Here is a 13,124-nt window from a genome sequence, read left to right as displayed (position 1 = left end):
TGCATACAATAAAATGGAATCAGCAGGCATAGCTCATAAGTGTAGAAGTTAAAGGTATATGAGTGTACATATAATGATATTTAAGTGTAGAGGCTAAAGGAAGAAACAGAATAGTAGCTATAAAGGCCTTTTAAACTAGGAGAGACCTCAGTATGTTTGGGAGCAAAGGAGGAAGTACCAGTGGAGAGAGAAAGATTGGCAATACAACAGAAGTAGAGGGTAACTAAGACAGCATGGTCCCCCATGAAGTCATTTGATCATGGACACATAAACACATAAATGAACAGTTCACAGAAATATATATACAGACCATCAGAAGGCAAGCAAAAACATGAAAATTAAAGAAATGAAAACTAAAACAACTAGATACCATATTTCTGTTATCAGAGTAGTCAAGTGCAAAATACCCAGAATCCAGGGCTGGTGTATGGAGAAACAAATACTCCCATACATTACTGAAGGGCAGGTAAATTAGTGCTAATTGTCATTCATTCTTTTGCTCTCCACTCCAAAACCTTTGACTGCTATGAGTCTTTTCCCCATTATAAAAAAAAATTATTACCTCTCTAGCCTTCCTTACAGCTAGGACACAGGCAAGTAGCCCAGACTCCACCAATCTGACACATCTGTGCTTTATTTTGGGTTATAAGCTACCGATTCAATGGAAGTATCATATAAGGAATCTACCTCGGGAATAATTCCTAGTCACAGGAATTTATCATATACATACAAATGTACACCAAGATATCTATGCAACTACATAAGCCTGTTTATTACAGAACTCTGTATAGTTCTATCAAAAATGAAATTAAAATGTTTACGACAAATCACACACTCATGTTGTGGATATATGTACTTATAATGTGAAACACGGTTAGAACCAAGAAACTAGAACTAAGAATTAATGTTAAGAATTAGACTTAACATTGTGCTAATTGAAATAATCCAGTCACAAAAGAACAGATAATATATGTTTCACTTACATGAAGTACCTAGAGTAGTTAAATTCATAGGGACAGAAAGTAGAGTGGTGATTGCCAGAGGCTGGGGGCAGGGGAGAAGAAGAATGAGAAGTTATTATTTAATGGGTACAGAGTTTCAGTTCTGCAAGATGAGAAGAGTTCTGTGGATAGATGGAAGTGATAGTAGTATAATAATATAAATGTACTTAATGCCACTGAACTATACACTTAAAAATGGTTAAATGGTTTACAAAAAATGGAAAAAAAGAATTAGATTTAAGAATTAAAACTAAGAGGTAGAATCACTAACAAAATGAGAAAAATTTTAGGCAGGAAAGAGGGGAGGCATAATTTATCAACTTATAGATAAGAAATAGACAAGCCTCAGTAGTGAACAGGAATGTGAAGAATAGATAAAGCACAAGAGCTAGATCATACCAAGTTCTGTTTGGGTCATTTGCATACTGGCTAACCCTTGGGTATTGATATTAAAACTAATACCCAAGTCCTTATTTTTGACTACCCAAGTCCCTATTTTTAAAAGCGCAATTTTTATGAACAGTTTTCTAAACTGATAGCTCTGATCAGACTCCTGTGACTCTTTCCTAGGAAAGCAAGGAGGGAGAGAGAGGCAGATCTCTTACTCAGGCTTGTCCCACCATAAAAATACTTGCAGACTTGGGGCGCCTGGGTGGCCAAGTCAGTGAAGCTTCCAACTCTTGATTTCGGCTCAGGTCATGATCTCACAGTTGGTGAGATCCAGTCTGGCATCCAGCTCTGCACTGACAGTGAGGAGCTTGCGGGATTCTCTCTCTCCTTCTCTCTCTGCCCCTCCCCTGCTCGCTCTTTCTCTCTCTCTCTCAAAATAAATACTTTAAAAAAAAATCACTTGCAGACTAGAGCTAAGATTTCTTGCCTGGCAGGGAAGAGAGAAGCAGGCTCATCATCTCCAGGGACAGATTCAAAGTCATAACAAGCAAAGGAAGCAGGCTTGTGAAAGGCCATAGAGTTCAATTACTGAAGACCTCCAACCCCATCCCACTCCAATTCCTGTATGCATTTGCTAAAGTATATGTGTCTGCTGTGGTACTTACATTTCCCTGCAATTCTAGCTATGATTATACCTAGCTCTTGCCAACCAGACTTTTATTATTCTTGTTTGCTATATTTATAATCCTTTTGCAGGGTGACCTGATAAATTCTAGCCTATAAACCATGTGATTCTCAAATCTGGAATAAGTAGTCATCTTTCGTTTATCCTTTTAATTCATCACCTAGCATAAAAGAACCGCAGTCAGCAATATGCTAAAGTGCTGTGCAACTATTTAAAAAATGAAATGAATCTGTGTGTATTGAATCTGTATGTATTGATACAGAAAGATGTCTATAATGTTTAATGGCAAAAGCAAAGTTAGCAGTATTATATAACACACACTTTTTTGTATAAATAAAAAGGGATATATGTTTAAGCTCGTGTATTTTAAAACATTTTTCTAGGAAGAGGAGCAAGACAAAGAAGACCTCTGTGAGGGTAGTGACATTGGGATGAGAAGGGAGGCTTTTAATGATCATTTTATGTTTCCATACTGTTTAAAGTTTTTACCATGTTCATAGCATTTTATATGTCTATACACTTATATATTTAGCATAGGATTATCTGATTGGATGATGGCCCAGTTTTCTTTACGCATTTCTGCATTTGAAAAAAAAAAAACTAATAATTTTTTTTCATAGGATTACCATTCTCATTCTCTTTAAAGTCTCTACTGTATTTGACCCTCTTATTGAAACTTTTACCTACTGATCTTCCAGATACTGTATTGTTTTCTTCCTTATATAAAATAGGGCTAACAATACCTACTTCACAGGTTGGTTATGATTAAATGTATATAAAATATCCAGTAAAGTGCCTGGAACATAGTAAGAACTAAGTAATTATTAGCTATTCATAGTGAAAATTGGTTTTTGTCACTCTACATATATTCACTCTTTTCCTAGCTACAAAGAATTTTTCTCCACTACCCCACTTTTAGCCCATGTGGCTTCAGTGAAGCCAGCATGAGAGAGACTAAAGCCAATTAGAACATTCCATTCCCTTTGCACAGAGACTGTTTCACAGGTGGCCCAGGACTTTTATTCAAATAAATGATGGGGAAGAAAAACTCTCCTTACCCCTGGTCTTTAATTTTAGAAGATTTGAGGCTGGAGTTACCATAGCCATCTTACCACACCAAGGGAAGGGCCTGTAGGTGCCAGAGACCACTATATGAAAGTAATGCCAAGACAACGGAATGCAAAGCAGAGCAAAGAAATCCTGTGTCTTTATTTGAACACTAAATCCAGTGACACTCACCTGATTTTTCGATTATGGAAGCCAATTTATTTTTTCTCAAGACAATTTAGATTAGGTTTTCTTATTACCTATAATCTAGAATCCTGAGACATTACCATAATCATTTCTTTCTAGATTCTAAGAAGTGACAGTTTCTGGTGCTATTCTCTCTTTATTTACAACCTTAAAAACTAATCTATTTTTATGTTTCAACCATTCACATAGTACCATCTCATCCTATTTTCTTCCCTAACCTATATTCTCTTTCTCTGCTGCCCACTGGATATATCTTTCCTAATTCCAACCTACATGAATAAAAGCAAACTCATTTTTCAAAACAGTCTTTCCCCAGAAAACCATTCCACTTCCTCACTTCCTTTTTTTTGTGTTAAGATAGGTGAGAATTTCAATAACATTCATGTACTAATATACGAACTGCATGTATATACATATATATATACACACACACGTATTATACATATGCATATGTGTCATATATAAAATGTATAATATGTAAATGTATAACATTATATTATCAAGATGAATATACACCATTATCTATGCTGTTCTATAGTCAATTTATTAATCTTTCCTTTTTAAAGATTTTATTTTTAAGTAATCTCTACACCCAACTTGGGGCTGAACCTTGACCCTGAGGTCAAGAGTCACACATTCCACTGACTGAGCTGGTCAGGCCCAATCAATTTATTAATCTTGAACAAATTCTCTAAGTATTTATTCATTACTTACATAAACCCATGTTTATTCATTTTTATTTATTTATTAATATCTAATTAATCCAAATATTTATAATTAACTAAAACTTGATTAATATTTTTAAAGGTTTATCCACAAATCTAATATCAGACTTTATGAATGTTGAAACCACATTAGAAGACAGACAAAAAACATTTTTCTTTTTTTGGGGAGTGAAAGAGAAAGAGGGAGAGGGAGAGTGTGCATGGGGGAAGGGCACAAGGAGAGGGAGAGAGAGAATCTTAAGCAGGGCTCAATCCCCTGACCCTGGGATCATGACCTGAGCCAAAATCAAGAGGGGGCACCTAACCGAGCCACCCAGGAACCCCAAAAAACATTATTATGATGACGACAAAACTTAACTGTGCACTTAAGGAATTGCAAATGTGGATTTGAATTCTAATTCCCATTGTTCTCTTTGAATTTATTCTTATTTCTTCCTATATGGTACAGTTTCACTTTTAAAATGTAAAAAGCGAGGGGCGCCTGGGTGGCGCAGTCGGTTAAGCGTCCGACTTCAGCCAGGTCACGATCTCGCGCTCCGTGAGTTCAAGCCCAAGCCCCGCGTCAGGCTCTGGGCTGATGGCTCAGAGCCTGGAGCCTGTTTCCAATTCTGTGTCTCCCTCTCTCTCTGCCCCTCCCCCGTTCATGCTCTGTCTCTCTCTGTCCCAAAAATAAATAAACGTTGAAAAAAAAATTTTTTTAATGTAAAAAGTGAGGGTTCTGTTCTCAGACTGCCTGAAATTACACATAATGGTTGTTAGTAGATGATTTTGGATCAGAAAGATGAGACTTGCTTTACTTTCCCAAATGACTGTAAATTAGTCATCCCAATCTGACCAGCTTCTTTTTATAATTAAACTGTTAATTTCATGAGAAGTATCCAAAGTATTGGAAGGGATCAATCAAGTCTTTTTTCTTGACTCTAATCTCTTCCCAAATCACTTCTTCACCTGTTCTAAGTGTCCTACTTTCACTTTAGATTTAAGTCTACTCTGTAGCTGTTTGCTATGTCTTTGCTACATCATACAATCTGGCTTAAACATGTTTTAAAAATACTTGTTCTGGGGCGCCTGGGTGGCTCAGTCAGTTAAGCATCCGACTCTGGCTCAGGTCACGATTTCACGGTTTGTGGGTTCAGGCCCTGCATTGGGCTCTGTGCTGACAGCTCAGAGTCTGGAGCCTGCTTGGGATTTTGTGTCTCCCTCTCTCTCTGCTCCTCCCCCACTCACACTCTGTCTCTCTCTCAAAAATAAATAAACATAAAAGAATTAAAAAAAAAAAAAAACTTGTTCTGAGCGGGCATGGTTAGGTTCGACTAAATCTAAAGCCATAGATAACTTGATTTATTGAAATAACATTTCTTTCTCATCTGTCATTAAGACCTACTGTTATTTAGAGCAATCATCAAAGAGAGTAAAACCAAGAACTCTCTCTAACTTATTTTTCTTTCTATCCCCTCATCACTAATTCAGGAATTCACCAACAAAGAATAGTATCTGACTGACTTTAAGTGTTTAGACTCTTAACCATTAAAAACTAGAAAAGCTGTATATTTTTCCTCCTAAATGTGCCTGGATTTTTTCCATTCTACTCTGTAAGCACTTTTCACCTTCCACATAATAAAGCTATGCCTGATCTACATCTTTTTCCTGTCTTAACACATCCCATATAACTGCTGTTATTTTTTTTCTTTTTTATCAAGTCATTCCTTCGCTCAAATTTTTTCTTTTTTTTTTTTTTTTAATTTTTTTTTTCAACGTTTATTTATTTTTGGGACAGAGAGAGACAGAGCATGAGCGGGGGAGGGGCAGAGAGAGAGGGAGACACAGAATCGGAAACAGGCTCCAGGCTCCGAGCCATCAGCCCAGAGCCTGACGCGGGGCTCGAACTCACAGACCGCGAGATCGTGACCTGGCTGAAGTCGGACGCTTAACCAACTGCGCCACCCAGGTGCCCCTCAAAATTTTTCTAATAGGTGTTTCCTCTATATCATATCTACCATCCAAAATCTGGCTGTCAAGACCCTTCATAAGCTGATCTTTTAACTTGACATCCCATTATTCATCCTTAGCACATGCCCTAATAAGGTCAGTGTTGTAAACACAGTAATATCAAATGCTTACAGCATATGTGTTAGAGAAAATTATAAATAGTCCTATGAGGTAGGCATTATATCCTGATTTCATGATAAATAGTCTCAGAAAAATTGATAAATTTTGTAAATTATCCAAGCATATGGTTAAAAAAAATGATGGGATTTGGGATTTTGTTATGTTACATCTTTCTACTACATTGTGATCTGTGACCCTTATACACCACTCAGTTTGGTCTAGTTTTTGCTTTTTTTCATGGTTGATCTCTCCAACTCAGGTTTTGTAGTATTTTACAAACTTCAAAAATCCAAATGATTCCAGAAACTTTCAAAGAGAATCACTACATTTTCTTGATATAACCAGCAGTCAAATTTTTTTTCATTGAGTTTTATTGTCCATACTTTGTCATATGAAAACAATAATTATTTTTTTCAATTTTAAAGGAATAGTATAGTATGGAGTCAATGCTCCTGCAAACCACACCAGTCTCTCTGAACCTCACCAAATTCTTACAGTTGGCAGGGAGTGTCCTCTACACCCCTCTTGAGAATCACTGAACCTGACATAATGCTCCTGGGGTCAGATTTAACAATACTTACTTAGAATGTTAATGCAAATTCATTCATAAAGCAGACTTATCAGTGATTCAGTATGTCAGCCCTAGATATGCAAAGGTTAAGGGGGGTAAAACGGCTCCCAGTTCTCAATGTCAACTACATAAGCGTCGCTGAATAAATACTTATAGGAGATAGTCAAATCAACCAGTGGTTAACATAACGGGGGATTAGGATTTGGGAATCTGATCAAAGTGCTGGGAAAACTAACTCCCCAGAAAAATGCACAAACACACGGAATTCCGCATACAACTTAGCGGGGGACCGTGGGAGTGTCAGGAACTCCACTGAATCTCAACCACTTTACCACCAGAACTACAGACTCCAGGTTAAAAATTGACTAACAAAACTAAATTCTCTAGGAACAGGAATATTTGCTTAATAATCCTTATTATACCTTGTACAGTGTAACGCATTCAAGTTGCTTGAGAAATATTTGCCCACTGATAATTTTCTCATAAAGACAATCAGATGACACCGACAAATCATTTCTTCCATTACGAAATCTTTCAAATGATTTTAAAAGCCCGAAATCTCCTTTCACTAGTGACACTAATGACCTAACACCAATAAATTCGAAATTACTTTGCTATTCACATGTAGACTATACTATTATTCGCCAATCCAGGTTTTCTGTTCTTCTTGTCCCTCTACTCCCTCCAAACTCTGGGCTTCCTGCTTCGGATCCCAAAAGCTACGTCCAGAGCCCCACTCCTTCCAGGGAGACGGAAAATAACTGATGCCCTATGCCGCATGCACTATTAAAACAGGTATGGTGGGATCCACTGATGGCCACAATTTCCAAACCCTTTCCTCACTAAGTCCAGAGGTAAAGAGATTTACCTTAAGTTGCAGGAAAGCAGTGGCGATTATTCCCACAGAGCTGGGACCACTTACCAAGAAGCCTCCCAACCTCCCTGTCACCATAGTGATTTCTAAGAGCTACGCACACTCCTTCTTCTCGCGATACTACCGCGCCGCGGGTCACCCAAGCCCGCTCTCTCTTTAAGGGACGTTAGGGGACGACTGAGCCCCCCCTCCACCTAGGGGGTGGAGCCCTACATTTTTTTCCCTCTTGTTCAAACCTCTACAGTTCGAGGTGTTTTTTTTTTTTTTGTTTTGTTTTTATTTTTATAAGAGTACTGTTGCCGTAGGCCTCAGGCAAAACTGTTTCGCTCCGCGTTTTCACTTAGAAACGTCTCCGGCCGCCAGGGTCCCGCCAAGGATTCACGCAGGCGTGTATGCGACCAGAAGATGGCGGTGGTAGTCGCCGCATTTTTTTCAAATTAGTGATTCCCAGAAAGCACTGCGCGCATTTGTAACGAATTTCCGTTCGAGTTTGTATTTTAGGCGCCATTTTCGAGTGAAGGACCCGGAGCCGAAACACCGGTAGGAGCGGGGGTGCTGTACAACGGTTTCCAGCTTTGATCTGCCTGGGTTGCCCCGCAGGTAAAGTACTTCTTTTCCTGATCAGGTTGTCACACTCTTACTTCCTGCCCCGTCTGCGGGCGCCTGGAAAGTAGAGGCCTTGAGCTGGAGCAGCCGAAGTCTGGGCTGAGGCTGCCGCCGGGAGATTTCTCTCGCTGTCACCCCTCCCCCCTCGGCCGCCTCCCCGGCAGTCGGGACTCCCGCGCGCTTCGCGCGGGCGCCACTTCCCTGAGCTACTTAAGCGTCTGTCGGCGGGGGTGCGGGACTACGCGGACTCTAAGCCTTGCGGATCTCCTCTCAGAAATGCTGGTCTCTCGGGGAAAGGGCGTCTCCCGTGCCCCGGCCCCCTGACCTCTCTTCTCTCAGGGGACTAATCACCGAGTCTTGAGCCCTTACTGGTGACCTTTTGTAGTTTATTGTCCAACGAGACTCCGCAGCGGGCCCCGGAGAGACAAACCCCACCACCCCAAGACGATTGAACTGGAGCAGGCGCTGCCTGTGTCCGATTTAGAAGTCGAGAGTGGTCCACCCCAGTCTCCGGCCGCCTTTCCGGGTCGGACGGTGGCGAGGAGACTTGGAAGCCCCCGGGCCGTCAACGGCGCCAAGAGCTAAATGGCGGGGAAAGTGGGCGGCGAGTCGCCCGTTAGTCTTAGGTACCTTAGGAAGAGTTGATGGTCCCTCAAACCTGAAGGTAATAGAACTCTCAACAAAGTCTGTGCGCTTGCTTCCCTAGCCCGAGAGCGTGGGAATGTCAGTAAATGCCGGCTTATGGGAATTATTTCGTTAGGAAATCAAAGGAAAATATTCTTACACCCTTACACTGTGGGAGGATGAGGTTGAGGAGCCATTAGGAAAATATAAAGAACTTAAGCAGTTCTATCCTTGCTTGATTACCGAGCACGTCTAGGTTTTCCCACTTGATTCGGACTTAAGACGAATCCCGCCTTTTTGGCACTTGGGTTTTATGTGCCTTGTTTAACGAGCACCCGCTGGCGTCGAGCGGGGATTATTAAAAAGGGGCTCTCGGAAACGGATGGACGGAGTTTCCTCCCGAGTCGGGTGGGGTAGGGGCTTAGTCGGTTGCAACGCGGGGGCCGGCGGGAAGTGTACCGGCCTGGTCCTGCAGCCCGGCGGGCTGACTTGCTCCCGGCTCTCCCCCTGCCCCAGCGACCATGCCCCGTAAAGGCACCCAGCCTTCCACCGCCCGGCGCAGAAGAGAAGAGCCGCCGCACTCCCCGGACGGCACCAGTAGCGACGCGGAGCCGGAACCCCCGCCTGGCCGCGCGGGCAGCCCGGCCCCTGCTACCGCAGGTGAGTACCCCGCCGCGACTCGGCAGGAAAGCGCGCTGGTAGACCCGGTGGGTCAGCGCCCAGCCCGGGACTGGCTGGTGTTTGGGGACGCGGAGGTGAGGGGCTGCGGAGTTGACGTCTGTAGGTCAAGAGGAGCAGCTCAAGAAGCTGGTGGGATTTTCAGAGATGGAGTGGTCGTGCAATTTCGCTTGTAACGGTGCCGGAGGGGATTGGGGCAAGTTGTGGCTGCAGTTAGGAATTTCTGTTTGTGGCCTTTTATTTCCGCGGAAATCGACATGGTCAGCCAATAGCTAGTGGACTTTGTTCCAGACAGAATTAACTTCGTTGTATGTTAAAGTTGTTTGACGCTAACAACCTCCCAGGTCTTAAATTGTTTTTAAAGAGATGATAATTTACTCGAAACTACTGTAGCTTTTGTGAGTACAGGAATTGGATGACATTAGGCAGCCCCTGTGACAGTGCCGCTGGAGCTCTTTGAGTGTCCAAAGTGAGGGTTCCTGGTGCTCAGAGATACGGAGAAAGTTGGATCTAGAACCTTAGGATTTAACCACCTGTTTAGACGTGGAACAGAGAATCGGGTTGTTGTGGTTTTCCCAGATTTGCTTTATGTTGTAGTGTTTTGACTCTTAAGAGATACATTTTTGTGGGATTTTGTGACTGGTGGCGTTTCTTTTAAGAATTTCTTTTTATATAAAACTAAGCTGAAATTCTCATTTCTCCTGAGTTTAGGATAATACTACATTTCAAGTGGAAAATACAGATTCCTAGGGTTCATAAATAATATTTCCCCAAAGATTAGCAGTCAGTAGTCCTCCGAACTAATTGCACTAATGCAGGCTTTTTTTCCCCCCTTGCCCTCCTTTTCCTTTGACTGACTTAGAGACACCAAGTGAGGAAATTGATAATAGAAGTTTAGAAGAGATTTTGAATAGCATCCCTCCTCCCCCGCCTCCAGCAATGGCCAATGAAGCCGGAGCTCCTCGGCTAATGATAACTCATATTGTAAACCAGAACTTCAAATCCTATGCTGGGGAAAAAATTCTGGGACCTTTTCATAAGGTATTTGACCATTTTAAATAACTATTAATAGGGTAATGTGTATATTTCAATTTTTATCATATATATCCTGCTTGATAACACATGGTATGTTTCCTGTGTTTTTTAACAACTGAAATTGGTTTTTGTTTATCCTGGTGGTTATGTTTGGTACCTCTTTGGCTGTTAAGTTTTCCTCACTGAGTAGAATTGGTGAGTTTTTTGTTTGAAGGCACTATTTTCTTTATTAGAATGAATTTTATAAAGAAAATAAGCTAGAATTAGGTGTTTTTTTTAAAGCGTTGAAGCTTGTTATCGAGAATATGATATAAGTAAACAAGTTGAAATGAAAACTTTTACTTAATAGTTTCGCTGCAAGTAAAAAGCACAAGCGTTTTAAATTAAAATCAGTATGGTATGACCTTTTCTTTAACTTCAGTTTAATTTTTTTACTGTTCTTTTTATGCAGCGCTTTTCCTGTATTATTGGGCCAAATGGCAGTGGCAAATCCAATGTTATTGATTCTATGCTTTTTGTGTTTGGCTATCGAGCACAAAAAATAAGATCTAAAAAACTTTCAGTGCTTATTCACAATTCTGATGAACACAAGGATATTCAGAGTTGTACTGTAGAAGTTCATTTTCAGAAGATAATTGATAAGGTAAGGGACTTCTGACTGTTTTAGTTATTTACAGCCTCAAGCGTGGAACACAGGATTTCCATACATTGCACATTTATTATTTTTGGCTTAAATAGGCTTTTAAAAATTAGTGTATGGTTAAAGCAGAATGGAATGATACTGATTTCGTTACTTCCAAGATCATATTTTCTTTGAGTAGTGGTGGTGGCAGCCATTAAAATATTAAAATTTTTAGCCAGGGCAATGAATTATAAGTAGCTCATGATAGCTACTTTAGAATAAAACATTGAGCAGTTTTAGTATCTTGAGTGCCAACACAGGCATTCTTTCAGTATAAAGTTATGTTTTTATTGCTTTCAGATAAATTACCTAAACTTGAAAATGTAACCGATGACTAATTTTATCATCTCCATTTTAATTAATATTAGTAGTCTTGTGTGTCTGTAATGTGAAAGAACTCTACTTCAGTTTACCCTTTTAAAACAGGGGAAGGGTTAATACATGTGTTTTCTAGAAAAGGAAACAATTTTAGCTAAAGTGTCTATATTATCTACGTGATTCTGGTTCGGTTGGTATTGGTTTTTTTCTCATCTAATAATTAACTTTGGAAATTCATGGCTTAAAAATGACTAGTTGAAACCTAAAAATACAGAAAACTCCATAATGAAGCAAGGATGTGATTTGGATTCTAAGTTATGTATTTTAGATTTTTTTTTATATATATATAAAGGGCTTTAGTTAAATTTACATGGTATCTATATTAATTTTGTTTTTTAGTGCTTTTCTATTGTACAATTTAGGTTGGAAAATTAGATTGCCACTAAATCAGGTTTGATTTCATTGTGTGTTATAATCATGTTCGATTCGTGTAAATATTAAAAGCCATTTGTCAAAATGACAAAGCTTTTAAGGGAAAGCAAGTTTTACTATTAAAGTAGATTTGCACATCATTTTTTAAAATCCAGTTGATTTTTTTAAAAATTGGGGGAATGTAGTTGTCAATTCTTTGCAACTGTTTATACCTTCCAATGGCATATTGTTTACCAAAAAAAAAAGACAAAAGCTAAGCCAAGTTACGCCATTCCTACCTTCCTTTCTTTGGATCATTTCTTGCAGCTTTTCTAAGTGGACTAGTAATTTAATCTGTCAACATGGTTTAATAGTTGGAGTGAGTTTATTTCAGATATGGTGAGATTCTTGTACCCCTTCAAATACTCTTTTTCAGTCAGTAGAGTTTTAGGCTTGTTTGGAAGTGGGTTTTTTGTTTTGTTTCTGTTTGTTTGGCTTTTTGGTTTTTGTGATCTATGAGGAAAGGGATCAAACAACTTGGAAACTATTCTTTGCTAAGAGGGTTATTTCTGAGAAATATTGCCAGTTTATGTGCATGTTCAATTGAAGTTTTTAATCCATAGAATTAGTTTCAATATGAAGAGTGAAATTTGGTGCAGATCTGTGACTTAATACCAACAATTGTTTTCTGGTTTTGTTTTTCCACAAAACAGGAAGGGGATGATTATGAAGTCATTCCTAACAGTAATTTCTATGTATCCAGAACTGCCTACAGAGACAATACTTCTGTCTATCACATAAGTGGGAAGAAGACAACGTTTAAGGATGTTGGAAATCTTCTTCGAAGTCATGGAATTGACTTGGACCATAATAGATTTTTAATCTTACAGGTAAGTTTATTAAAGATTTTAGACATCTTCTTACTCGTTACTTTTTTTTCTATAAAGTTTAGAGGGGTATCCCCCTGTTGGATGCATCCTGTACTTTTTGAGGCCTTAAAGTACTGTAGCAGCACATCATGGTTTACATACTACAGTCAAGATGCGAATCATTATTTGCTGCTCTAGAAATTTAAGGAAATTCATTCAAAATTATTTTTTCACTGTGAGATGCACATTTTATGTTTGGATGGACTGACATACTTGTTCCGCTCTAGCAGCA

The 13,124-nt window shown here is 39.6% G+C and overlaps 2 protein-coding genes across 5 annotated transcripts in view; one reads left to right on the top strand and one right to left on the bottom strand.

Moving 5' to 3' along the window:
- IFT80 (intraflagellar transport 80) overlaps window positions 1–7,719 on the bottom strand; it is a 139,292-nt gene extending 131,573 nt beyond the window's left edge. Inside the window, exon 1 of one of the 3 annotated variants that reach the window (XM_043595012.1) lies at window positions 7,604–7,719. The gene's annotated coding sequence lies outside the window, so the exon portion shown is untranslated. The remainder of the gene's footprint in view (window positions 1–7,603) is intronic. The other 2 variants (XM_043595011.1, XM_043595013.1) reach the window with 2 other exon arrangements.
- Window positions 7,720–7,736: 17 nt separating this feature from the next.
- Window positions 7,737–13,124, top strand: part of SMC4 (structural maintenance of chromosomes 4) — a 46,452-nt gene continuing 41,064 nt past the window's right edge. The window contains exons 1-5 of one of the 2 annotated variants that reach the window (XM_043595008.1): window positions 7,737–8,209; window positions 9,356–9,499; window positions 10,380–10,558; window positions 11,004–11,195; window positions 12,677–12,853. In XM_043595008.1, coding sequence (XP_043450943.1) covers window positions 9,361–9,499; window positions 10,380–10,558; window positions 11,004–11,195; window positions 12,677–12,853 — 687 coding nt within the window. In that variant the 5' untranslated portion in view covers window positions 7,737–8,209; window positions 9,356–9,360. Of the gene's footprint in view, window positions 8,210–8,367; window positions 8,880–9,355; window positions 9,500–10,379; window positions 10,559–11,003; window positions 11,196–12,676; window positions 12,854–13,124 lie in introns of those variants that run through there. The other variant, XM_043595010.1, reaches the window with a different exon arrangement.

The sequence above is a fragment of the Prionailurus bengalensis genome, chromosome C2 (assembly GCF_016509475.1).
Source record: "Prionailurus bengalensis isolate Pbe53 chromosome C2, Fcat_Pben_1.1_paternal_pri, whole genome shotgun sequence".
NCBI lineage: Eukaryota > Metazoa > Chordata > Mammalia > Carnivora > Felidae > Prionailurus > Prionailurus bengalensis.
The sequence above is the reverse complement of the archived record's forward strand: the minus strand, read 5'-3'. Positions and strand labels throughout refer to the sequence as shown.